General features: G+C 49.2%; 1 protein-coding gene across 6 annotated transcripts in view; it reads right to left on the bottom strand.

Annotated features, from left to right (window-relative positions):
* Positions 1-26,990, bottom strand: part of MBTPS1 (membrane bound transcription factor peptidase, site 1) — a 52,815-nt gene extending 25,825 nt beyond the window's left edge. The window contains exons 1-13 of one of the 6 annotated variants that reach the window (XM_035024695.1): positions 26,883-26,986; positions 26,280-26,392; positions 24,340-24,430; positions 23,268-23,351; positions 14,465-14,956; positions 13,567-13,824; positions 10,612-10,815; positions 8,856-8,966; positions 8,320-8,429; positions 6,324-6,440; positions 5,847-5,914; positions 2,031-2,133; positions 645-796 (exon numbers count right to left, since the gene is read on the bottom strand). In XM_035024695.1, the coding sequence (XP_034880586.1) occupies positions 645-796; positions 2,031-2,133; positions 5,847-5,914; positions 6,324-6,440; positions 8,320-8,429; positions 8,856-8,966; positions 10,612-10,815; positions 13,567-13,824; positions 14,465-14,627 (1,286 nt within the window). In that variant the 5' untranslated portion in view covers positions 14,628-14,956; positions 23,268-23,351; positions 24,340-24,430; positions 26,280-26,392; positions 26,883-26,986. Of the gene's footprint in view, positions 1-644; positions 797-2,030; positions 2,134-5,846; positions 5,915-6,323; positions 6,441-8,319; positions 8,430-8,855; positions 8,967-10,611; positions 10,816-13,566; positions 13,825-14,464; positions 14,957-23,267; positions 23,761-24,339; positions 25,887-26,279; positions 26,393-26,882 lie in introns of those variants that run through there. The other 5 variants (XM_035024693.1, XM_035024692.1, XM_035024694.1 and 2 more) reach the window with 5 other exon arrangements.
* Positions 26,991-27,402: the final 412 nt, after the last annotated feature.

The raw sequence follows: 27,402 nt of genomic DNA, 5'->3' as shown, positions 1-27,402 counted from the left end.
TATTTATTTATTTGAGAAAGAGAGAAAGAAAGAACACGTGGGCATGCACGAGCAGCGGGGGGAGGGTCAGAGGGAGAAGCAGACTCCCCGTGGAGCAGGGAGCCCGACAACATGGGGCTCCATGCAGGACCCTGCGATCATGACCTGAGCTGAAGACAGCCGCTTAACCAACTCTTAAAAGTAAGTCTTTAAGGGGCTCCTGGGTGGCTTAGACAGTTAAGCATCCACCTCTTGATTTCGGCTCAGGTCATGATCTTAGGGTCCTAAGATCAAGCCCCGCGTCAGGCTCTGCACCGAGTGTGGAACCTGCTTAGCATTCTCTCTCTTCCTCTCCCTCTGCCTCTGCCCCCACTCTCTCTCTCAGATAAATAAATCAATCTTAAAAAAAGTATTTAGTAAGAACAAACTGGAACAAAAGCAGACATGAGAACAGTCACAGGTACTGTGCCCTCACCCAGGGCTTTCCAGTCAGATTTACCGTGTGTTCATGCACATGAATCCCCACCCCACGGAACAGGGTGGAGACGGAGAGAGAGATGGAGCCAGGTTCACGGCGTGCTCCTCAACTCTCAAAGCTGCTGGGGACAAGCAAGAGTCAGCCCCTGCTCTGAAGCACCACCCCCTCTCTGCTGAGCAGCACTCACCTTACCAGCAGGGTGACGGCGCCGGCAACCACCGGAGAAGCCACGCTGGTCCCCGACAGGGCCCGGCAGCCCCCCTTCACCCCGGAGCCCCTCACCCCAGCACCATAGGTGACGATATCGGGCTTCACACGGCCATAGCCTCCTGGGAGTTCCTACGGAGAAAGCAGCTTGGTTTCCCCCACAGCACAGCACCGGCATGCATCTGCACGCAGCTGGGGGTGAATACGGGGTATTTCCACGTGGTGTAACCTTAGTCACACACTGGTTCTGCCTGAAATTCACCGCACTAGAACACAAGCTTAAATGGCAATGTAGAAAACAAAATTATTCTGGTGCTTTTTAATAACCAGTATGATAGTAATGTAACAAAGCAATTCAAAGTGAATATCTTAAATTCTGTAAGACTAGAAACTAGAAATTGCTTTAAGTAACCTAAAAATTAGAAATATATTAGAAATATCAGAAAATTAGAATTAAAAATTAAAGAAAGAGGTTTCTTTACAAGGAAAAGATGACACGACTGGATATTTCAGTCTCAGCAGAGGGGGAAGAAAACACTCAGAATGGTAAGTGTAACTGCATGAGTAACAAGATTTTAACTGAGTACTCGCTTAAATGTCCTGAAAATTGAAGCAAAATGAGAATTACAACAAGATCTTACATTCTGTAAGAAAGAAGTACACCAATCTGAAGTGAACAAAATCTTTCCTGGCTCTCAAACCTAACTAGATGTTGGATCCAGATTTGCATGGGGCCCTGTGTAAAGATGACTGCCAGACCAGGCAGGAACATTTCTCAAAATGCCGCTACGAAACAAGGCCTTGGTGAAGGCCAAGGACACGACTCGTGAGTCAGAGCATCAGGAAAGGCAGGCTGGAGTACCCGAGGCTGCCCAAAGGAGCGGCTACCTGCACATCCAACTCTGTCCTGGGGGTAGCAGAGGACGACTCAGTGGCACCATTAAACCCCAAGGAGCTGAGCTGATTAACTTGCTGGAGTTATTTCAATTTTGTCCAGCTAAATAGAATTATTTCCAGGGCAGCAGAGCTGATAGTAAACTGTTCTCACTGGCTTCTCCAGCTTCCTAAGGCAAGAAAAATCCTCTCACCAACACTGAGGAAGGACTGCTCACCTTCCTACCAGTTAGGACAGTGGCATGAATCCAACCGACCTAAAAAGTGAGCTACTCAGAAGTCAGTTAAGAAGTGCCACCATGAAACGGCAGACATCCAAGGCACCAGATCGTTCACCCTAGTGGCCAGGCAAGCACCCACAGCCCCAGCCACCTCCCCCAGCTGCTTTTCCATATGCACACCTATAAACACACCCAAGGCTCATACACACACGGTTCTGTGCAGTGCATCCCGCTAGTGAAGAGAAGCCTACCCAGGTAGTCATTCCCCTTGAGGAGAAGCGGGCGATGTTGTCCTCAAAGTCAATGCCGCCCACTCCGATCACGTCCATTTGGTCAGCAGGGTTATTCAGAGTGCTAGATTGAGGCACAAAAACACAAGGGAAGAGAAGTATTTTAAACGAGTAATTCAGGGGGGCACCTGGGTGGCTCCATCGATTAAATGTCTGACTCTTGATTTCAGCTCAGGTCATGATCGCAGGGTCCTGAGATCGAGCCACATGTCAGACTCCGCGCTGAGCACAGAGTCGGCTTGTTCTTCCCCCTTGGCTCCTCAGCCCACTCCCCTCCCTCTCTCATAAAATCTTTAAAAAAAAAAAAAAAAAAAAGAATAATTCAGATAAGGGCCTATACTTCCAGAAAAATCCAAGATGGCATTAGGTTCTTGTGTGGCTCCTGGTGGCTGTCTGTCAAAGGCCATGCTCTCTGCTACTTACACGCTGGTCTGAGGCCATTATCTTGTATGTGGGGCACATTCTCATTATTTCCCAAGACGCACTTCTCCGGGCGCCTGGGTAGCTCAGTTGGTTAAGCAACTGCCTTCAGCTCAGGTCATGATCCTGGAGTCCCAGGATCGAGTCCCACATCAGGCTCCCCGCTCAGTGGGGAGTCTGCTTCTCCCGCTGACCCTCTCCCCCTGACCCTCTCCCCTCTCATGCTCTCTCTCACTCTCTCTCTCTCAAATAAATAAAGAAAATCTTTAAAAAAAAAAAAAAAAAAAGACACACTTCTCCCTCGTGCTCCCGGGCCTGGAGGAGTCCTCTCTCTGAACGGCACAAGACTCCACGCACTCACGACAGTCGCCCACTCACGGGCTCTCACGTCACTCTCACACGGTGCCCAGGGTGTGCATCCTGCCCCCACTAGATCCCACACTTCTCCGGGAAGTGGCAACAGCCACACATTGGCACCTGCCACCGTCAGGAAGTCAAAGTTCTCAACTGATCACGTGCAGGGTGCGCCCCTGCCTCACAGGGAACCGAGGCACGACCCCTCCACCCTCATCGTGACCTCCTCACGGGGCAGACACAAAGGAAAACAATGCAATTCTCCTCAATACCACAAGTGCACCAGATCTGCAGAGAAATCACAATGAAACAAAGCACAAAGGTTTTAACTCTAAAGACAAGACATTAAGTCAAGATGACATCAAACTGTTGGAAAGTATCGATTTCAATGCATGAAATCACATTTCTGAACCTCACCTATTACAGCTCTATCACCAAAACCAGAACTCTGACAATTCAATAACCACAAGTGATTTCCCAGGGGCTTAAGGGAGAGTATAGCAAGACTAGGCACGTGCTTTTACCCAACTATTTTAAACCACCAGGAGTCAATGCCGGCACTGCCTTCTTAGCTCACTGGCCACCAACATGCTACCAGGTGGTTGTTCAGAGGCACCAACACTGATTTTTTTATTGGCTTGTGCTAAAAATGAAGTCCAAATGTGCCAAGGGCTCAGGACCCCGAGAGGGGCTCGCAGGCGGGGCATTGTGGGGATGCATTACTTCAGAGGGGTGGGAGCACAACGCCTGTGACAGACAACAGCTCTTTGAGCACGATCCTGTCATGTGCCTCGCGGTCCCTGAAGCACAGCAGTAAGGCATCATGGTGGGGGGGGGGCATTCCTAGCACGAGCCCCCTGCGGCTCCACAAGCAGACGCTTCGTCCGACACGGGGCCCTCGCCAGGGTGCTCCTCTAACACACAAAAAACGGACAACTCTTTGACTGTAAGAGTGTGACTGCCCACAGAAGTCACAGGATTTCAGAAGAGTGACCAGCGTGGGGCAGCGCGGTCAGAATGCCGCGTGGAAGAGCTGGTGAGAGGGGCGTGAACAGATAGAAAGGCAAGCAAGGAGGGTCAGCAGCAAGAACAGGTGATGGGGACAGAGATAAAGAGGGTTACTGCAGGGAGACCCAGGAGGGGACTGGGTCTGAGGAAGGGGCAGCGGGGGACTGAGCAGAGCCAGCACCCGCAGGCTACAGTTCCCCAACTACGGCTGCAGGCCCAAGCGGGCCCGCCACCTGTCCACATACATCCCCTTTTCCAGGAACAGCCACGCCCACTCGTTGACACACGTCCAAGGCTGCTTTCCCGTTGCAAGGGCAGGTGAGTGCTGACAACAAACACCACACAGCTTGCAAACTCTAAAATATTTACTATCTGACCCTTTGCAGAAAAAGTTGGCTGGCTCCAGGATAGAGTAGTGAGGACCTTAAAAACCAAAAAAAAAAAAAAAAAAAAGTGTGCATCTAATTAGGCAATGACGACCTACTGCAGATTCCTGAATAAGAAAACTGCTAGAATCTGTCTGAGGAGCAGAACAGAAACAAGGAAAGGGAAGAGCTACTACTTCTAAGGGCTCAGTATTGGCAGAGCCTTCCCTCTGCTGTCGAAGGTCTCCCTTGCAAGTGCCACCCAGGGTGGCCTCATGCCCACTGTGACAGACAGTGAGGCCGAGGCCCAGGGATGAGAGGGCCCCAGGGCCTGCGCTCTTCCCACAGCAGTGACCTTACACCATCCAGGCAGGGAGACAGGCTGGAAAGCTGATGGGCAGTCTGGGGACTCCGGACTGAGGGGGGACCAGAAATGGGAGAAGTGGCCGAGGGGGGAGAAACACATGAAAGGGGCAACGAGACAGCTTAGTACCTGGGGCTTCCCACACGTCACAGCACACACGACTGGCGACACAGCAAACCCAGAACCGTGGGCCCCTTACAAGGAGACAGGATCACTAACAACGATCAGGCTGGAACCACGGCTGCCAGGACATACAGCTCCTGACCTATACAAACAGTAATCTCCTAGAGCTCAGCCTAACCCTGTGCCCTGGGCCCCTTGTGTCAGTCCGTCAGCTGAGAACCCGTCGTGCACGCCTGGGGGTGTCACTGCATGACGCAGAGAGCAACTCTGAAGGCCCAGGCACATGCTCGTCTCTCCCCGCTGCGCTGCGGAGTAGTGAGGACGGTCTGCGTCTCCTTTTCCCTCTGTGGTTACCTCATACCCTGTCACAGCACTGAACTACACACATCCTGGGGACCCAACAAGGGAGGGTGACACATATCCTGCCGCAAAAGCATTTCAGCACAAGAGATGACTTACACGCGTCACCTACAGAATAAGAATCAGAGCCGTAGGTGAAAGAAGATCGGGATCTCTAACCAGACACGAGTTCAGGGCTATACTGCAGTGACCGATGTTTCACATCTCATGCTGCTTTAGTTCACCATGACGACCCAGCACAAAGGGGCATTTCTGTGACCGCGTTCTCTCTGCTTCCCTCCATCTGACCCCACTCATTAAGCCTGCAGACGCCGGCCGGGTCTGTTACACGGCCCACACTTTCCCCCTCCACCAGCTCTGCTGCATCTGCACCTCGTGCTTCCTAAGACGACAGGCACCTCATCCCGTATACCATCTCACGCCCGGGCCTCGCAGAGTGGGTCTCAGTAAGTACTGTGCAATCCATTTATTTCTAGCAGGTTTACTTTCCTGATGTCAGAAAAAAAAAAGGGGGGGGGGTGAATAAAAACTGTAGGCCTCCAAACTACTGTTTACAGCAAACTAAAAAATAATAAATAAAAAATTAAGCACAAAAAGGCTGGCCTGAGCTGACCAGTGAGGTGGGGGGGGTGGGCACTGGCTCATTTCACAGTCTGGCTGGTTGTGTGTGGAACATTCCCGTGATACACAGTTTGAGACAGACACAGAGACAGACGGACAACAGATCTGCAGTTACTTCAGGGGGAAAAGCCCCTCTAAGTCATCCCTAGGGGGAATACTCACCCATAAAGAGGCCCGTCGTTGCCAATAGCAGAAACCATGATTACGTTGTTAGCCGTTAATTCCCACACCTACAGGATTAGCAAACATTTATTTATGTTAGTGTGCCACTCTCAATCACATACAACTGTCCAAAAGTAACTACACCTTCTAAAAAGACTTCTAAAGAAAGAAGGGTGACCTTGAAAAGGTAACACTAGATCATGGGCACGGACGTTTGCCAACCAGCGTGTTCATCGGCGCTGACCAAACCCAGGATTTGGGGCCTTGCAGCGCACAGAGCAGAGCCCGCTCTCTGCGCAGGTTCAGAAACGCGCCGTGTGGAGGAGGAACCAGGATGTGCTGGTCCCAATGCAAATCGCCAAAGCTCACGCCCTCACCCATTGTTGCGACAGGCCACCAGAGCACCAGTGATGAAGCGCAGAGAGCAGAAGCTCTCACCAGGAGCGCCACCGTCCTTTGTGCGGGGACACGACCAACCTTGTCAACGAAGGGATGGTCCATGAAGTCGGGGCCGCCGATGCTGAGGTTCAGCACATCCATCTTCTTCAAGATGGCGTAATTGAAGGCGTCCAGGAACCAGGAGGTGTAGGATACCTAGTTAATTGCCAAACACGACTTTAGGGGTTTTAGTGAAAGTCTCAAAGGGCTACAACACAGTTTCTGTCTCTAAGGGTAAAGTATAGCCTCTTAAGCAGCATAATGTATTAATTAAAATTTCAGAAACGAAAACCTGGAAAAAATAATGCTCCGAAATGTAAAGTATACACCCAGAAATTCTAGGTCCCTGCAGCTGGACTCGAGGGACAGCCGCGCTGTGGGGGCTCTCCCCAGGCCAGACGTACAGTGCCTCACCCTCAAGTGTACCTTCCGGGGTGGGGTCAACCCCCACACCTCTCACTGCTCTCCTTAAAAGGATTTATCACAAGACACTTCCCTTTCAGTTGAAAGTTTCTGCGCAGTTTACTGTATGTGCCTAATATTCTTCATCCTAAACAGACTGACGGGTAAATGGCATCAATAAAAGTTATCTCATAGAATTATTTCTCTGATGTTCAATTCCCCCCAGTTTCCTGACAGCTGAATCGCCTTGTGTGTAACACCATTCAGACGTTTTTATAAAATATACAATTAAACTTACAGCAAAAACAGGATCAGTGCAATATTTAAGAATTATTTTTTAAAGGCTTTTACAAATAAGACAAGTTTATGTTTCCTTGTATAGGCAAACACAGGAGGAGGGGATACAAGAAATTAAGAAACTATCACACTGGAGACATGAGGAAGTAAGGTGAGCCCCTGCTGGATGGGGACAGTGTTGGGGGAATTATCCCTGTGTTGCCTTTAGATATTTCTGAACCGTGCACTATCTGTAAAAAATTAAATTAAAAAAATAAATAACAGGACCCTCCCCTTTTCTATGACTAGTTATGAAAAGCTAGGGAACAGGGCCGGGATCCCACACTGCCCAACGTGACACCACGTGGTACAGAGGCAGCCCTCAAGCCCATCACAGCCCAGGAGGGGTGGCAAACACACCAACTCGAGATTCTTCTCGCGTGTGAAAGCACCAGAAATGTGCCCGTGACGTGCGGGCAGGCCAGGAGGACAGGAAGGAATGAGATGGGAGGGAGCCTGCTGTGCAGTGCCCTGGGGTGGGGTCTTCAGGGTCCAAGTGAGGCTGATGGGGGGGGGGGGTGGCGAAAGGGCGAAGCCACACAGAGGGGCCGTGGAGGGACAGCGTGGCACGTGTGGGATGCCAGAAGCAGCTCAGCATCAAGGAGGCATGCTGTTTTTCTTTTTTTTTTTTAAGATTTTATTTATTTGCGAAAGAGAGAATGAGAGAGAGAGAGCACATGAGAGGGGGGAGGGTCAGAGGGAGAAGCAGACTCCCCGCCGAGCAGGGAGCCCGATGCGGGACTCGATCCAGGGACTCCAGGACCACGACCTGAGCCAAACGCAGTCGCTTAACCAACTGAGCCACCCAGGCGCCCCCCAATTTTATTAATCCTTTTTTTTTTTAAAGGTTTTATTTATTTATTTGAGAGAGAGCGAGTACATGAGAGGGGGGAAGGTCAGAGGGAGAAGCAGACTCCCCACTGAGCAGGGAGCCCGATGCGGGACTCGATCCCGGGACTCCAGGATCATGACCCGAGCCGAAGGCAGTCGCTTAACCGACTGAGCCACCCAGGTGCCCCATGATTTTATTTATTTAAGAGAGAGAGAGAATGAGATAGAGAGCATGAGAGAGGGGAGGGTCAGAGGGAGAAGCAGACCCCCTGCCGAGCAGGGAGCCCGATGCGGGACTCGATCCCGGGACTCCAGGATCATGCCCTGAGCCGAAGGCAGTCGCTTAACCGACTGAGCCACCCAGGCGCCCGGCGTGCTGCTTTTCAATGAATGTGTTCTCCAAAGTTTTACTTTTTCATGTTTCAATGTCAACTCCTTAAGCTTCAGGGGTCCTCAAAACACCTACCTGGTTATTGGTAAAGACCCTGAAAATATGAAGTTCCGCATCTGGAGCAAACCCTTGGCATTCCCGCATGCTGGCTATCACACCTGCCACAAAGGTGCCATGGCCCAGCCCTGCTGACCACAAGGAGAAAAGTCACAGAACAGAGCTGATAATGTGCGCCTAGATGCAACACTTCAAACCACCAATTCAAACAGCTTCGTTCTCTGAGCCCCGGATGAAGAAGCTGCACTGCCCCTGCACGGTCTCCCACCCAGAGCCCACGCCCTGGCTGCCCCGATTCTGGGCCTCGCACCCCCGCCCCCTCTCAAACTGGGAGGTCAGTGCTCCTCCACCAGGCAGCCCTCTCTCCTCAAATGCTACTTCCTGACATCCTGAGACAGACAAGCTTCTGCCCAAAGGCACAGTGGACTCGTCTCGGTAACAGCCCTACATGACTGTGTCATCATGAGCATCCAGAAAACTGCACTCTGAACCCATAAAACTAGGGACAGGAGCGAGGTTCAGAGACCGGGTCACACCACAACATCGCCACCCACCGTCGTCCAGCGTCCGCTCATTGGTCCAGTTGGTTCTCTCCTTCACATTTTTGAAGTGGGGATGCTTCTCGCTCAACCCAGTGTCAAAAACAGCAACCCTTACGTTAGCACCTTATTCCAAAAAAACAAGCAAACACAATCATGTTTGGAGAAATCACCTTTTTGGATTTTGTCTATAAAACACATTCCTCCTTGGGACCTGTCACGGAGGCCCAGAGCCTGCCCAACGTGCACGCGTTAGGTCAGGAGCCCCAGGGGCCCTGGCCGAGCCAAGAAGAGGAAAAGACTGGGAGACTGGGACAGATGCCATCATGTGCTAAATAAGACCTGACACTATCGGGGAAATCTCTTGGGACACCCCTCACCTGTCACCAGTGCTCAGTCCTCCACACGGGAGTGATCTACCCCCTTCTGGTAACTTTCCCCACATCTCCCTCCCCTCATCTCTGTAGAGAGGCGCAATGGATCAAAGGGCACCAATAAAGAACACACCCGCGGGAGAGGGGAGACCATTCCCACGCCTTCCCTCTGACGCTGCTCATTAATAACCTCTGCACACGGGCTGCCAGCAACATGCGGGGATAAGGGTACAGTAAGGAAAACCAGTACGCTCTACATCTTGCTATAATAAGGAGCCTATTTCAGATATAAGCCAAAAGCTATGTGCACCAATGTCAAGACTGATATTGCCAGGTCAAGAAATTCTAGAAAACTTGTAGAAAAATCCAAGATACTTGTATTATTTAACAGCTAACAGTTGTCACGAAGGTGGGGTCTTTCTGGTGTGAGAGTTGTGTTCACGTGTCAATACTATGTTAAATAATCAGTTACACTGACCTAACTAACAGAACATACTGCTTACATTTAAATACTGGACACAATCTCAAAAACCACTTGGTTTGGGGGGGGGGGGGGAAGAAAATGCTTTTCTGCCTAGAGAATTTGCTTTGTGAAGAGTTCTCGCCCTGAAAAGATAAAACCACGAGGTGATAATCATTTTAATGAAACATCAGCCCACCAGGCATGAAGAGTTCAAGTGTCTCGGACCTTCTGCAGGGCGCGGGCTAGGGAAATCAAGGGAGAGGTATGGGTCTCCCAGGCTAGTGGATGCAGGCGAGGACCCCGAGACCAGCTGAGATGGACAGGGGTAGGGTGGGGGGGGCTAGAGAAACTGGCTTCCATTTGGGGTGGGGTACAAACCTTCACAGCAGTTATGACAGCGATGTTCTGCCATGATGCATCAGTCAGGAAAAGTACCTCATTGGTTGTTCTATTTCCTAGGACATGGTCATGAATACCATCCCCTGCTCTGAAACTAATGATCGACAGGTGCACACTCTGTAACTCAGCCATTCTGCACAGAGCTCCACACTCAAGGGAAAAACTCATTTTCACATTCTCTCTTCAAAGTAACCATCTCTGCACTTGATCTCATTCCCTGTGTCACCTACGTGTCAAGAGGAGAGAAATGCTCCATCCACCCCCTAACCTCAGAAATGATACAGAAAGATAGAAAAGGTGCAGAGCATGAAACGACCTCAAAAGGCACAGAAACCGATGCCCAGCACAGCGGAAGTCAAAGGCGGGGGGCTGGGGGTGGGGGTGGGGGTGGGGAGGGGTGGCTGCCGGACGTGTCCAGCTCCACGCGAGCAGAAGCGCAGGTGCCTGAGGCCTGTGGCAGCAGCACTAGGCACCCGAGACGGAGGGGTGCCCCGGCCACCAGGCCCCACGTGGCTCCTGGGCGAACAGCACGCACCTGTGTAACCCATCTGCCAGAGCACGTCCGCCTGCAGGGTCTGGGCGACCTGGCGTGGGATGGCTCTCAGCAGCCGTCTACTCGAATGTCTCCCGGTAGCGTGCCAGAAGCCGGAGCCCAGGGAGAGGCTGGCTCTTCGCAGGGGACGGGATGACTGCCACTTCTGGCTCCACCGGGTGTCGTTACAGGGCGCTACGGGGTCCGCTAGAGCCAAGGAGAGACAGATGAGAAGCGGAGCGGCACGGGGACAACCCGACCCGTCAGGGAGAGCACCCATTCTGGAAAGAGCGCCAACTACCCCTGAAACCCTGGGTGACGGAAGGGGGGCGGTTCTCGCCCCTGCCAGAGGCCTTTCTCCAGGCAGTTACACCCACAGGACATCACTTAGCTATCATCGTTATTCCCAAGGAGTCCTCTACTTGGCATTTCCTAACTGACGGAAGGCAGAGAAGGACTGGCAAAATAACCACTTTTAAAGAAAGAAAGTCAATCGTGCCTAAAGCTGAAGAGAGGAGAAATGCCTGATTTTTCACCAGCAACTTGTTCTCACTGAACCAAAAGGGTTAAACACAACGACGACAACGGAACAACAAGGAAGCACGTGGCCACCGAGTGATGGCGACATGTCACAGCACTGGGTGCTGGGACAGAAAAGGGCATGTTAACCCACCACACCTGTCTCTGGTCCAACAGCAGCAGGACCTTCTTCCAACTGTACAGTGCTCACTACTCTCAACATGCTTTCCAAAAGCAGAAGAACTAGAAAGGAGTCGGGGGGGGGGCGGGTCTGAAGGCGACGAACTGTGTCTTCTCTTGACCTTGCGGGGGGACCGCGGGCTGCACTCTCATCAACACCTGCCAAGCTGCACTGACAACCATGAATCCCGTTATCTGTACCTTACTTTGTTAAGAATGGAAGGGAAAAAGCAAAAGAAACACCACAAGAGTAGTCCTTACCTTCCAGGACCACACTATCACAAAGAAAAACTACATCTCCAATCAGTTTTGAGAAGAACACACCTATGCTCCTACTACTCAAATTCTGTCTCTAAAGCAAAAGACTATCGTTTATTCCCGTCTTACCAGGCTTCCCCATGAAAAAGCACAGGGACCTGGGAAAACAGTCATGTCAATTCCCTTAAGTAATTATTTGCACAGACCAACTGAAATTATTCTGCGCTGAACCCGCCATGCTGACTCTGTTCTTTAAGTCAACAGCGGGGGACAATACTGGACGTGCTGATGGAAGAGTGGTATTGACAACACGCGAGGGTCTGTTCCGTCGGCCTGAAGCAGACCAGACTACACCGAAGTAATGAACTCGGCTCTCTAAGAGCAATTCAGAAAAACTAGAGAGTACTGGAAGGAAAGCAGTTAAAATGGTGAGAGGGCTTGAACCCATGTCGTGTGAGGGACAGCTGAAGGACCTGGAGAGAAGAATCTGTCAAGGGGGACACCGTGGATATCTTGACAGTATCTTTAAACACTGTCTTGAGGCAAACAGGTTGGCTCTGAATTCCAGCCTGTGGACAGAGCCAGGGATGGGAGCCAGGGTGGGACAGGCTCCAGCCAAAACAGAGCAGAGCCTTCTCACAACACAGCCAGAGAAACAAGCAATATTTAATGTCTATTTACATCCTAAAAACTCTGCTAAGCTCTTACACTTGCACTATCTTATATCATCTTTGTGAGAACCCTAGGAGGTAGGTAGCATTATCTCCATTTTTCAGACAGGAAAAGATGAAGCTTACAGGAAAGCGGCTCAGCACACGAGGTGGCAGATGGTGACAAGACGGACCGGGCCTGTCAGCAGTGTGCCACGTCCTTAGGGCGCGTCAGGCACACGTGTGACAACCATGGTGCAGAGTGTAGAGAAAGGAACCCAACCCTGAGATTCCAGGATTGCTGTGCTAAAATTAGGCACTTCCATGTTTCTTAAAATGTCCTGGGGCTCTTTATGATAAAAAAGTAAAATAAAAAGCACAATGCTAAGCCATTTATCTAGCTAAGTGTACAAGGTCTGGTTTGGTTTGATCTTCCTGGACTGTTTTTAGAAAGAAAATGCATCACAGAACATCCTGCCTGACAGAGAGAGCTCTGAGGAAGTCAGGCACCTGACCTCTGCGGAGCCTCCAAGGGCGGGCTTGTCACACTATGCAAATTAGCTCGGCCTCCCCGGGCGCCCTCTCTGAACCTCAGAGGCTCTCAGGCCTACTACCTGACAAAGGGAGAAAAGGAAAACTTTATTGCTCTTTCCTTCCAGGGAAAAAAAATGACAGTAAATAACAGAACTGGCAGTTTGTTACCCTAGTTTATTACAAATGGGAAAAAACCTTTTCTCTGGTAATAAGCATGCTTCGGAAAATGTTAAGTAATAAATATGCAATTTATTATTTAAGGATAAACTCTACCCTGACAAGCCCAAGTTGTAAAGAAGTGGGAAAGAATAAGCCCTCAGGCTGGAAGAATAATCAAATGCCTTCCATCCTCACACCTGCACAGCCTGTGACTGAAACAGGCCCAGGGGAGGCAGGACTGTGCATGGTCAGGAGGCTCTCAGAAAAACAAAACAAAACCCACAGAAAGGATGTTTTACAAGATGCCTTAAAAATAAAAACACATGCTGACAGAAGCACAGTGCAGCCAGAGGAAACTCGAAGACCCCAACCTCTCCGAGGAGCCTGGGTGAAAACCACTTGCAGCAGAGACGAACATCACCATCGTCCTCTACTGCAAACTTGCAGATTTTTCCCACCAGAATAGCACGAAGCCTGTTGTTAGTTTTTTAAACTCCTGGCAAGAAAACGTTCACAACTGATGAAACTAGGTGAAGGGACGTGCGTGTTGACTAAACCCCTTCTCGGCAGCCTGTGTGAACACGCACATTCTCTCTCTGAACCCCAGCGAAGCAGATGAAGCAGACTGACAAGCGGAGCCCGCGATCACAGTACTCACACTCTGCGTACTTGAGCGAACGGAAGACTTTCCGCTGGGGTGTCACCCGTTTGATGTTGGGATGATCTTCAAGTGTCAGCAGCCCCGCTTTCTGTTTTTCTTTTATCTGAATCACCTCAAAATCACTAGGGTAGTCACTGGATGGGTTGTTTCGAGGAATGATTCTCCAATTGTCTATTTCACTGCTCTTCAGGGCACTCGAAATAAAAGAATTTCTAGCTTTGGCTGTAAAGTATCCATTGAAAGCCACGATGTATTCTGAAATCAATGACCACAAACAAAAATAAGAATTTATGTCCCTGTATTGTAACATAAGGATGTATCCACTCTCAAATTTCCCTGGTAAAAGAAAACTTACAGATCCTAAAACCTACAGTAGAAGGAGCAGTAAACCAAGACTGGTTTAAAGGCCCTAAACAGCCATTTCCAGAGCGCTGAGTTAAAATGATCTGTAGGAGTCCCCTGATCACAGAATACATCACTTAAAATCAGACACGTGTGCTATTTTTAAAAAAGCAGAGATTAAGAGAAGTTTGAATATATGGCAAAGAAATGCACGTAACTTTTTCAAATAGGAAAAAGGGATTCAGAAGGAAAGGCTCCGTTTTATTTTACTGAGCATTCCGCACCTCCCAACTCCCCACCCTCCGTGGCTGCAACGGTACCTGTCCCAGAGAATCAGGTTTTAGGGAAGTAATTCAGAATGCCAACGTCCTTGCTTCACAGAAGCTACCTATCTCGGGAAAACCAACTTTAGCAGAGTGAACATCTAAGCGCCGTGCACTCACCTCATATGAAATGTATCATAGAAAAGAGGGCAACGTCTTTTTTGCAAAAGCTAATATTTAAAATTAAGTTTTTAAAAAATGGGGAGAGGGGGCTAAAATAGTATCATTACCATATTCCACAACCGTTGAAGAGAATTCCACCTTCAATGTCAGGTGGGAACAGCCAGGGCACGGGGCCTTTTCGAAAGACTTCTTCTCCAATCTGTCACCCAGATGTTTCTTCCCACAGAGCAAAACCACTAGCAGAAGCAGCCAGATGTTGACAAGCTTCATGGTCCTAAGTGAGTATGGTCATAAAATCGCATAAATTCAAATCGCACTTTTTTTCTTTCTTGATTATAAGTTAATTTTTGTTTCGGCCAAAAGCTGAAACATTATTGATCAGCCACTTTACAGTCTTGTCCAACGTAAATAAAAGTTAAATTTCATGGCCTTCTGTGGTTTGGCCTGGAAAGAGGCTTTCATTTCTTTCTTCGTTTCTTCTCCATCTTGGGCCTCGGGCTCCTGTCACTCTGGGCCAGACAACTGAGTCCTCCACTCCATCTGCAGCACAGAACCACAGTCTGGCAAGGCGGGCAGTCCCTCTGGGAGTTGTGAGCCGTCTATAAAACAAAGTGAGCCAAGCGAGTCAGTCCTGCGGGAGTCAGTCCTACGGGAGTCGGTCCTTCGGGAGTCAGTCCTACGGGAGTCAGTCCTACGGGAGTCAGTCCTTCGGGAGTCAGTCCTACGTGTACCGCTGGCCAGAGAGCCACACAGACGCCCCATGAGAAGATGAGACAGACATGCGGCTCAGGCACGAAACACCTGTCTTCTCTTTCTTTAGTTACTCCTCACTTCTCTCCAGCAGAGAAAATAAGAGATAAGACGAAATAAGAAAGGTTAAAACAAATGAGAAAAACGGAGCAAACTGAGCATAACAATGCCAGGAATACTGAGCCCCCTAGCAGCCAGAGAGGGGGGATCACAGTCCTGCACATCTGCCCCCCTGCTCTGCTTCGACCTCAGATTCTCGATTTCTCATCATGTGCAACCCTTCATCTCCAGGGCTCTTCCCCAACAGCATTTATTTTTTAAGTAGGCTCCACACCCAGTGTGGAGCCCAATGCGGGGCTTGAACTCATGACCCTGAGATCAAGACCTGAGCTGAGACCAAGAGTTGGATGCTTAACCAACTGAGCCACCCAGGCGCCCTGCAACAGTAGTTTAATTCCTCATAAATTTTACCAACTCTTCAGGCAAAAGCTTGGTATATACATCCTCACTTTCTACCGTAAAATAATACCTAAGCACAAACTAATTTCCATGCAAGTCATATCCTTGCCACTTTTTTTTAGAGAAACTATGCTTTAAAATTATTCAAACTATTTTGAATATTTTCTGCCAATTCTCTGAAGAGAACATAGAAGAGTTTACACAGTCATCAAATTTATTTTACATGAAGCCTGACCTTAAAGAAATCTAACCTGCTAAATAAGTTAAAACACCAGATTACCTCTTTACTGGAAGTAATACAAGAGAACAGTTTGTCAGATACACTGCTGCCAAAGAAAAGTGTTATCTGAGCGTTAAATTACACACAGGCACAGATATCTTTCAAGTATGTGAGTGGCAGAAAAATGATCATTCTTCACAATGAAAAACAGAGCGGCAGTAAAACAAACAAACAAAACAACGATGCTGGCTGTGGCATATCCAGAAAAATCGGTTGCACTGATCCCACCAGAAACATAAATAATCCAGCAAGGGGAACACAAATCAATAAAACAGGACAGGCCTTACACTGCTAACTTGTTTCTAAAAAGAAAACACTTAGGACCAGGAGCTGACCCCCTTTAAAGAGAGGTACGGAATTGGGCGCCTGGGTGGCTCAGTTGGTTAAGCGACTGCCTTCGGCTCAGGTCATGATCCTGGAGTCCCTAGATCGAGTCCCGCATCGGGCTCCCTGCTCGGCAGGGAGTCTGCTTCTCCCTCTGACCCTCCCCCTCTCATGCTCTCTCTCTCTCTATCATTCTCTCTCTCAAATAAATAAATAAAATCTTTAAAAAAAAAAAAAAGAGAGGTACGCAATTATTAAAACCCCTTCCTCTGGCAGCAACTGGTGCTTTAGAGTAACAAGGACTTTGTGGTTTCTGGAACTATTCATATGTGCCTCTATTCACAGGAAAACACATAAAATATAAAAAAGTTTGAAAGGTTAATATTTAGGACTTCACTGCAGTAATAACACACGATCCTGAAAAGCAGGCCTTCTCCGGCACTAGGGACTAAGGCTGGTTGAATGGAGCTCATCAGATGGAAATGAAATTTTAGAAGTTATTTCCTATCAACACAAAGAACAACAATGAAAATGCCAACCACAAGAACAAAGAAATTAAAACCAAAGATCGGAACAGAAAGACCAAAGAAAGGCAACAGGGGACACCAAAAAAGCCACTCCAACATATTTCATGGCAATACGCTTGGGAGTGAGCCCCAATTTTTTCTGCTTATACCTGATATTTGCAGTAATGGGGTATCACAGAATATAATCACATGAAGCATATACCTCACTTAATTATAGTATGAGTGGTCAAAGAAGATAAAGCTCACCACTGGTGAGAAGAGTTCTCATATTAAATGAACTTACAGTGAAAAAGATTTAAACAGGTCTCTCAATTAAGGCAAATTAAAAAAAAAAAGGCAACCTCTTAAGCTCTTCTGCCTCAAGCTAAAGAATCTATGACATATTTGGGCTACATGTAACAAATATTACTGAGTGATACTGGTGAGCCAATCTTAGACCTAACTGCGTCAGATCGACTTTAATTAAACCTGTTCTTAATCTGCACACAGGCACGGACAGCGAGCTCATACCGTAGCCCGTGTGGAAGAGATGGCTGGCGTTCTACAACTGATCCCCAGAGACGGACTTTGCAAGACAGAGAAATGGGAAGAAAAGGTTAGAGGGGTTTTAAACTTTAAAAATGCCTAAGATAACCAGCTCTCTCCCGAAGAGAAAATGTTTTAGGTTTTGGAAAAAAGGACACCGCAATATCCCTAAGACATTCTACCTTAATTTATGCAATTAAATCATACAATTTTATATCGTGCTTACCAAGATTAAGGTGCGATCCAGCCAAGAGGCCGACTATAAAAGCAAACAGCTAAACAAAGCGCAGGAAGACACCGAAGAAGAGGCGCACACGCAGGGCCGGGATGCCGCACCGAGAGTTCTTCTGGGTGAAACGGGAGGCTTCTGCCAAGGAGGAGGAGGAGGAGGAGGGGGAGGAGGAGGAGGGGGAGGGGGAGGAGGGGGAGGAGGGCGCTCTGGCAGAGCCTGAGCCAGCAGAGCCGGAGTGTGGAAATACGGGGGGAGAAGGGGAGCAGCCTGAACACAGCTACAGCACAGCCCAGAACAACACAGAACGTGCAGAGGATCAGCAAGTCCTCTGCACGAGGAGGGAGGCCAGGGGGTGCCAACCTGGAGGAGGAAAGATGGTGGGAAGCAGGCACCTGGCGCAGGTGCGACCTCTGCGCAGGGCCCTCGGGAAGCAATGGGAGTGAGGTATGCAGAGATGGTCCGGAGCCTGGTGGGGCTGCTGAGCAGCTCTGCTCCCAGGTCCAACTCCTTTACGGCGCCAGTCACAGAGCCAAGCACCAAGAGACGGCAGGGACACAGCAGCCAACAAAACCCAAGCCAAACCTCCGAGCTCACCGTGTGAGTGCGCGCGTGTGTGTATGTGTGTGTGTGTGTGTGTGTGTGTACACAGAGGTGCCCCGTGAGCCTGGGAGGGGACCTCTGAGGAAGGACCTGCGGAAGCAGGAAGCTGGCCAGGCCAGCTGGGCACAGTACCAGAGGCACCTGGAAGGGCGAGCCCAAAAGCCCGAGGCAAGGAACACGCCTGGTTTATGTAAGGAAAGCCAAGGGGCCCTGTGGCTGGAGCAGGGGGAGGGAGGGGGAAAGCAGAAGGGATGGGAGAAGTGCGGGAGGGCCTTGTAGGTCAGAGAAAGGACCTCAGCTTTCACTCCCAATGGGAGGCAAAGCAGGATCTGAGCAGAGGAGCGACCCCAGCTGGTCTGCACGAGAACTGGCTCGCCCTGGCTTCTGTGCGGAAGGGGGCACAGGCAGACGCAGGTGGCCAACTGGACGGCTCCCAGGACGACTGGGTCGGGCCAGGCCGGGGTAGGAGGGGCGGTGAAGGGGGGCACGCGACGGCAGTGAGACAATCCGCGGACAGCCAGATTTGGGGGGTGCACACCTGAGGAGCCAGGGACAACACTGAGGCCTTTTGTCCAAACACAGATGGCGTCTGCCCCTGACAGAGACGGAGAAGGTGCAAGAAAAGCAGGTGCTGAGCTCTGACCACGTGAAAATTAGGGTAAGCATTAGCGCTAGGAAGGCATGGATCAGGGCAGAAAGGAATAGGGAGATAAGAAAAACCCCAAAATCTGTGAGAAAGAATTTCCATAACGAACAGCGGTCTGTTGAAAGGGCCACACACAAAAAGGCGAACAGCAGCCTGCCCCAAACTCCAAAACCACCAGTGGCTGGAAGACACCCTCAAGTAGAGAAGTCCCGTGGGGATAACGGGAAGGTTGGAAATAATGGGACAAGGAGACACCTCTCTGTTTGGTTTGGTTGTGGATGACCTGCTTACATTCTAGGTTCTAAGAAGACACTCTTTACAAAGACCCGTGGCTCCTAAAAAACTCTGACAACGGATACTGACGTTTCTAGGGTTTCCCAATCCCAGAATAAGCAGGCTTCAAAATATAAATTTGCTTTGAAGAAAACAAAAATGCCACCAGGGGCCCAGAGGCTGGTGAAGGATGCCACTGGCACCGAGGTCACAGGACAGGCCACTGCGCTGCTGGCCTGTTTTAAAGACAGCCAGTCCCCACGACTTCTCTACTGGGACTTCAAAGGCACAGACCGCACCTCCCTCACCTAAACATCTACTCACCTGTGTCGACGATGGGTTACCCGCCCCCCCCCACCGGCTCTCACTGCGCAAGGCAAACCTGCTCAGCACTGTCCCTGAGACAGCCTCACCATCGAGGGGCAAGCATGGAAGCAGCAACGCATACAGAGCGTGTAAATACAGACGCAGACATACACACATAGGAAAAGAAACATTTTAAACAAGAGCTCCGTCTTCCCTTTTCTTCCTCTCTTTCTGCGTAATTTAGCCGAGGGCAAGAAGGCGCTGGTGGAGAGCCACGGTGGCCTGGTGTGGGGCGATGGCGTCTTGAGAGGGTGAGGAAGGTGTGGAGCAGAGGCATCTGGTGAGGGTGTCAGAGCCTGAGTGGGGTGATGACCACGAAAGCGGGAAACTGAGTTGATCAAATAAATATTTACAGATAATGGGAAGCAGGTTTCTATTGTCAGAGAAGAAAGGCACAGGTACGAATAAGGAAAAAAACCTGAAAGATCCATGCAGGATCAGACTGAAGTTGGAAGTACTGGTGTGAACTCCAGGTTCTCCATATATGGGACAGACAGACATAAAAACAAACATGCAAGTGTGTATGTGGTACACACGCACACGTGCATTTCCTAGCTCTGTCTACTGCAAGGTCACGGGAGTAGTGACAGCTCAACAGGAGGGAGCCCTCTAGTACCCAGAACTGGTTTCCTTTTTTCTTTTCTTTTTTAAGATTAATTTATTTATTTGAGAGAGGGCGAGAGAACATGCTCGCACGAGCAGAAGAGAGGGGGAGAGTAGGAGAGAAACTCAAGCAGACACTGTGCTGAACGCGGAGCCCAATGTGGGGCTCCATCCCACAACCCCGAGATCAGACCTGAGCCAAAACTAGAGTCAAATGCTTTAACTGACGACACCACCCAGGCGCCCCCCAGAACTGGTTTTCTAAATGCCATTCCTCACTGCAAGAAACCAGGCTCCTAGTTCCAGATGAGTGGGCAGGTGAGTCTGAACATCCTGTGCCAGAAAGTGAGAAAGCACTCAGAGAACAATGGGAGTGTGTCTGAGGAACACAGAGGCCAGTGTGGGACAGCCTGAGCATCAAAATAAATAATCAAAGTAACAGATGTTAACCCACTGCAGAAAATACAAAACAAGAGTCCACAGTAATATTTAAAACTAAGTTGAAAGCTTGAAGAAGAATGAGATATTTACAAAGGCCCGGAATGCCTCCCAACAACAACAAAAAAATCCTTATTTCCAAAGGGACAAGCTACTTCTACAGCAGAGAAGCTTCACCAAGTTAACCAGCCAGGGGACAAACGGACCCAGACACACCGAGCAGATGACTGGAAGAGGCTGGCATCACTTGTGGGGTTCCTGCCAACGATGCAAAACCTGAATCACATCATGAGGAAACATCAGAACCCAATCAAGGGACATTCTTCAAAATAAACTGGCCTGTAATTTTCAAAACTACCAAGGTAATGAGAGCCAAGGACTGGCTGAGACACAGCTCCAGACTGAAGGACACTCAGGAGACATGACCGGTAACTGAACTTGAGGTTCTCAACTAGATCCCTCTGCTGTGAAGACATTCCTGGAACAATTGGCAAACCTGAATGGGGCCCGCCTGGGATGACATAGCAGGGAGGTACTGGGACTCATTTCCTGATTTTGAAGGCTGTGCTTTATGTAAGAAGGACTCTGCTTGCAGGAAATGCCCCATGAAGTATCTAGGGATAATGGGTATCAGGTCTGCAACTTACTTTGAAATGGTTCAGAGGGGGAAAGGCTTTGTGCTGTTCTTGGAACCTTTCTGATAGATTGAAACGGTTTCCAAAATATGTAAAAAAAAAAAAAAAGAAGAAGAAGAAGAAGAAGTTGTTTTATATTTAGTCTCAGCTGCTAGGAATGAATGAGAAGGATGGAAGTATTAAATTTTAAAAAGTGGTGGGGAGGGCAATTTTAGGCTCTTTTCTGATACTCAGTCTGAGCTGCCCACTATGTGCACGACCAGACTACAAACCATGTCAGATACTCACACACATCAACTGTCACACAGAATGACATTCCAACAGCCCAAGAGATGTGACTGAGCTAGTCGAAGTGAAATTCAAACTAATTCTCCTTCTAATGAATTGACAGAACCCCTGAAAAGATTCATGGTAAAGTAAATTTCTGTTAAAACTGACTCCAGTGGGGCGCCTGGGTGGCTCGGTCGGTTAAGCGACTGCCTTCGGCTCAGGTCATGATCCCAGGGTCCTGGGATCGAGCCCCACATCGGGCTCCCTGCTCAGAGGGGAGCCTGCTTCTCCCTCTCCCCCTGCTTGTGTTCCCTCTCTCACTGTGTCTCTCCTTGTCAAATAAATGAATAAAATCTTTAAAAAAAAAAAAAAACCTGACTCCAGTGTTTCCACAATTTACATTAGATCAAGAAACTCCCTGAAAACAAGTATAATTGACAAAGAATATCCTATTACCTTCAGGTGTACATCATCTTAGTGCTTGGATATTTTCACACACTGGAAGTGATCCCCCTAAGTCTGGTTACCATCTATCACCACACGAAGTTTTAACAATGTAGTCTGTCCCTGACTTATTTATAACTGGAGGTCTGCACCTCCTAATCCCCTTCACCTATTTCTCCTGCCCCCCAACCCCTCCCCGCTCTGGTAACCAACAGTTTCCTGAACCTATCAGTCTGTTTCTATTTGTTTTGTTTCTTCATAAAAACCAAGTAACACTGTGAGAGACATCAACTGAGACACCAATGTAAAACACAAATCATGTTTAAGAATTCAACCCAATAAAATGAGGACTCTCATATGTTGTGAGTGAGCGTAAATAAAACTCCTGTTACCTTTTAGAACGGTCATTTACCAATATGTATTAAAAGCCTTAAAAATGGGGGCGCCTGGGTGGCTCAGTCTAGGCATCTGCCTTCGGCACAGGTCACGATCCCGGGGTCCTGGGATCGAACCCCGTGTCAGGCTCCCTGCTCAGCGGGGAGCCTGCTTCTCCCTCTCCCACTCCCCCTGCTTGTGTTCCCGCTCTCACTGTGTCTCTCTCATGGAGCGTTTATTCTGTGGCAGTCGCTCTTCTAAGCAATCTTCCCAACCTGTTACTAACCACCCCCTTTCCAGATGAAAACACAGAGGTGCCCACGGTGGCTCATCACCGGGCCTGGAGCCACGTGGCAGTGAGTGGGAAAGCCAGGTGGGAACTTGAGTAATCTGGCATGGAGGCCACCCTCTTAAGAGGCAGGTTACCCTGCTTTTCTAAAATCTCCCCTAGAGGGGCGCCTTGGTGGCATAGTCGGTTAAGTGTCCGACTCTTGGTTTTGATGCAGGTCATGATCTCGGGGTCATGGGATCAAACCCTGTGTCGGGCTCCACACTCAGCCCGAGTCCGCTTGATACTCGCTCTCCATCTCCCGCAGCCCCTCCCCCTCAGCTCACAAGCACACACATGCACGCACTCTCTTTTAAATCTTTTTAAAAAAATAAAATCTCCCCTAGAAATTCATTTCATAGAAGTGTGAATCTGAAAGCATACAATGATTTACACCCAAAGACTATAACCAGGAAAAATTAGAGAGTATCTAAATGTGCAATACGAGACTAGCTAACTGATTAACCAAAAGTATGGAATGCTGTGTAGCAATTTCAAATTATGTTCCTCCAGAAGGCTGAATAATGGTCCCCCAAAGATATCCACATCCTCATCCCCAGAACCTGTAAATGTTACTTTATATGGTCAAAGAGATTCTGCAGGTATGAGTAAACTAAGGATCCTGAGATGGGGAGAGTATTCTGGATTATCCAAGTGGGACCAATGTAATTACAAGAGTCTGTACGAGAGCGAGGCAGGCCCACTGAGCTACTCCCCCACTGATAGCAGGAGAGAGATGATGGAAGCCGGAGGCTGAGGTAATCAGAGGAAGAGGCCAAGAGCCAAGGAACGCAGGTGCCCCTAGAAACCAAAAAAGGGAAGGAAACAATCTCACCTGGAGCCTCCAGAAGGAATGAAGCCCTGCCGACACCTTGACGTCAGCCCAGTGACACTGATTTTGGACTACTGACCTCCAGAACTGTAAGATAATAAACTGGTGTTGTTTTAAATCACTAAGTTTGTAGAAATTTGTTAGAGCAGCCATAGGTCTTGAATATATTTCCCAAAGAATACGGGGAAAGGTTAATGCAATATTAAGTAAAACAGTTCACAGACAATGATCCAAATTTCGATTTTTAAATAATGTATCTATATGCACAGGAGAAAAAGAAAAGGAAAAGACCTTTGCCACAAGGTAACAGTGGTCTTATCTCTCAGTGATATTAGTACAGGGAGTTATGGTCTTAGTTCTGGTCATTTACACTTTTACAAAAAGCCTTTGTTACACTTTGATAATTAGATAAAACAACTAAGTACTTTAATAAACCTTTTATAGAAAAACAAATTTTCTGGTAACCCAGTGGCACAAAGATTCAAAATATATTTAAGATTTAGGTTTTCTTAAATAAATTTTATTTATTTTTAAGTAATCTCTAAGATGCCTAACATGGGGATCTAATTCATGACCCTGAGATCGAGTCACACACTCCACCAACTGAGCCAGCCAGGCACCCCAAAGATTTGGTTTTATCTGTACACACAGTAGAGCTTAAAAGGGATCTATTTCCTAGGAATTGTGTTTAATAATCTGTCTGTGTCTACCTTAGAGCTCCAGGCAAAGCTTTTCCCTCGTTTATTCTGAACAGGCTTATCATGTGCCATATCACCTACTCATAGGGCCTAGCTAGAGCTGTTACTGGATCCACTGTTTACTGGATTTAATTTCTATAAATTCTTTATGTAGAAGACCTAGTGATCTTTCCATACATACAAAGGTACGCCCTAAAAGATGGTATTTGCACAATTACGGATTTTCTGTTAATAAGTATGCCTCTAATACAGGTGTAATCAAAACATGTTTGACATCAAATACTAAACGGAAAATAAACAGTTCAAACGATATATGCCAGGAAGAAGATTTAATGAGCTATGTTTTAAAAGGAGACCAAGTAGAGGAAATGTATTACCTGGGCAAACAACAGGTCTGACAGCTAACATTCCTTGCAGCTCAGGTTCTTCTACTTTGCATTATAATAGAATATCACTCAGATTATAATTCTGAGTATAGCTAAAGTATATCTGAAATCATTTCTTGGCAAATAAGAACACAATTCAGGGGAGAGGAAATTACTTGTATCACCCCACAGTCATCTAGTTTAGATACACCAGCTTTTTTAATGAACTTTTACTGAAATAGCTCCAGAGAAAACTGAACTGTGTTTAGGCCACAAAAGGGTAGCATTCAGTTCAATTACACTTTGGCTGTAAAAGTACCACTTTCATAACTAATTGCATACTCGGCAGTACTACCACTGTGTAATCAGCTAACATTGAAACGATGCCAGACCGCACTATCTTGAAATAAAGGTGTATTCTTCAGACTGACTGAACCATTCCTTCTGGCACATTCTGTCCATTAGCGGGACAAAACAAGTAATTCAGCCCAAAGAGTCAACAATGCCAGGGTGAAGAGGTGCTTGTCTACACTGTCCTTTACTGCCTATTCTTTCACGGGTGCTGTGTCCATCTCCTTATTCTCTTGATCCTTCAGTCATCCAGCACTAGCTAGCCAGCCGCACGAGGCAGGCACCTCCAAACCCAGTACTTTCCTCAGTTTACTTGAAACTCACTTCCTTAAGCAAAGACATCGTCAAGATTAGTAAATCCAGGTAACAGATCTCTGCAGCACGTCAAAACTGATTAGGCCACAGGGAAGGGAAAATCGATGTGTCTGTTTTTACTACCTCCTTGGCCTGTCTCAGGCAAGATGCTGACGGAGACCAAAGTCCCCACCCAAATACCAAATGCAAAGTCTAGCCTCCCATCCTTAATTAACATTTCAAGTCACAAAGGGTTGGAGTTGTCAAGTGTTTCCAATGAAATACAAACAATATCTCAGCTCTCCCCTGGTGCAAAGAGGCAGTTGCAAATCTCCCCCTAAAAACCCCACACAGGACACAGATGAAACCCAGGTGCAGTTTACCTAAGTGTTCACCCCTCCTAGCTTCTGTTAGTCTATTTATGACACTTAACTGTGGCTGCCACACAAAAGAGGCAATAGGCAGGGCAGAGCAGGAACTATCTACCACTAGAATGACAGAAGATGGAATCAAACATGTGAATTTGAAGGGAATGCTAAAAATTTAGCTAGAAGAGATCCAGCTTGATCCCATGGGGCCCCATGTGCTGCAAAGACTCTGCAAGCACTAAATTAGAATTTCTCTTTTTTCACGGATACAACCGACTCCTGAATATGAGAGATGCATGGGGAGTGCAATGGAGAGGCTGAATGAGCAGGGGTCCCACTGAGGCCAAGCCCAGACACAAAGGCCACAGATGATCCCACCTCAATGAAATATTCAAAAGAGACAAGTCTAGGGAGTCAGAGAGCAGATGAGTGGTTGCCTGGGGCTGGAGTCAGAAATGGGTAGTGACTGAACATGGGCACTGGGGATCTTTTTGGGGTAACAAAAATGTTCTAAAAGTGGGTTGTGGTGATGACGGCACCAAAAAAAAAAAAAACACTGAATAAGTACACGTAAAACAGGTGAATTTTATGGTATGTAAATTTTACCTGAACAAAGCACTGACATAAAAAATATATATATATATATCGTGTGCTGCAGATAAAAAAGAAAAGTTGGGAAGAATCAGTTCTCCAAGCTCCTCACTCTTACACAAATGCAAACTGAGACCCTGCAGGTGGGTTGCCTACTAGCACAGCTAAGGCTAAAGGGCCACAGGAAAACAAATTCTACGGAGTTCAGCTCTGAGATCTTCTGCTACTTTATTTCACTTGGAAGTGTCCTTCAGAACCTAAAGTATTTAACTTAATTTGCACAAACTGGCCAACATTCCCAGGGGCTCTCACCAAAACAAAGGGTAAACATCTTAATAAAAAGGATACTGATAATCTGTAATACAGCAGTCTTAGACTTCGTCTCAGGTAGCGCACACACGACAGGGCAAGGCACGAGTCTCTCCGGCCCACCTTGCCCACGAGCTTCCCGCACTGCACTCCTGAAAATCGGGATGTTCAGCAGTGTGCTCGGACTGCGGCGAGCGAAGAACCCAGGTCGCTGAAAACGGGATCCCGGAGCCCCTACGGGAGCCGGCCCGGAACCGTGGGTGCGCCGGGAAGCTGAGGGCCAGCGCCGGGGACACGGGTTCGCTCCGTCGAAGTTTATTTCACCGGGAGAAAACGGTGAGGCTGAGCAAGCTAGCACCCCGCGCGAGCCCGGAGAAAGGGCCGGGCAGGGCCCCCCGGCCGCAGCCCGCCGAGCACGGCCGCGCGCGCTGTTTCGGGGGCTGGAAAACGCCCGTCCACCCGGCCGCCGCTCTTCCCGTCTGTCCCCCGCCCCACGCTCCTGTGCGGCTCCCGGAGGGTCCAGGGGCGCAGGGAGGCCCCGGCCCCGGCCGCCGCCGGCGCACACCCCCGCCCTTGGGGCCTCGGGCGCGCGGGCGGCTGCACAGGTCGGCGGGTGTGCGAGCGAGCCTCCGCCCAACCTACCTGCTGCCGCCTCAGGCTCGGGCCCCGCGGTCCCGGGATGACGGCACCTCCACCGCGAACACGCCTCGCGTCTCCATTCGGGGCTGTTTACCCCCAACTCTCGCGAGACTGCGCGAGCGGGGCGGGGAGACCGACGGCTGGGAGCGCCGGGAGCGCCGGCCCCGCCGGCTGTGCGTCCCCTGCGTGCCCTGCGTGGGCCTGCGTGCGCGCTCCGGACGCCGGGGGCCGCCGGGCGCGGGCCGGGCGGACGGACACAGGTCTCGCGACACTTGCGGCCGGGGGGAGGGTGGCGGGCCTTCCGGGTCCGGGTCGGTGGCGGGGCTGGTGGGGGTGTTGGGCCGTGGGCCCTCGGGATGGTTGGACGTGGGGCCCGAAAGCGGCCGCGCGGGGCCAGGGCCCAGGGATGACGATCCTGGCGGAACGGCCAGCATTTGCCGTAAACGCCCGCGAGCTCCCAGCGCAGCGCCCTCCTCCTGGGGCCCGACGGCGTCCGGATCCGGGGCCAGGCTCGGGCGGCACC

The sequence above is a fragment of the Mirounga leonina genome, unplaced genomic scaffold, assembly GCF_011800145.1.
Source record: "Mirounga leonina isolate KUSES-001 unplaced genomic scaffold, KU_Mleo_1.0 Mir_180, whole genome shotgun sequence".
Classification (NCBI taxonomy): Eukaryota; Metazoa; Chordata; class Mammalia; order Carnivora; family Phocidae; genus Mirounga; species Mirounga leonina.
This window is presented reverse-complemented; position numbering and strand designations above follow the sequence as displayed.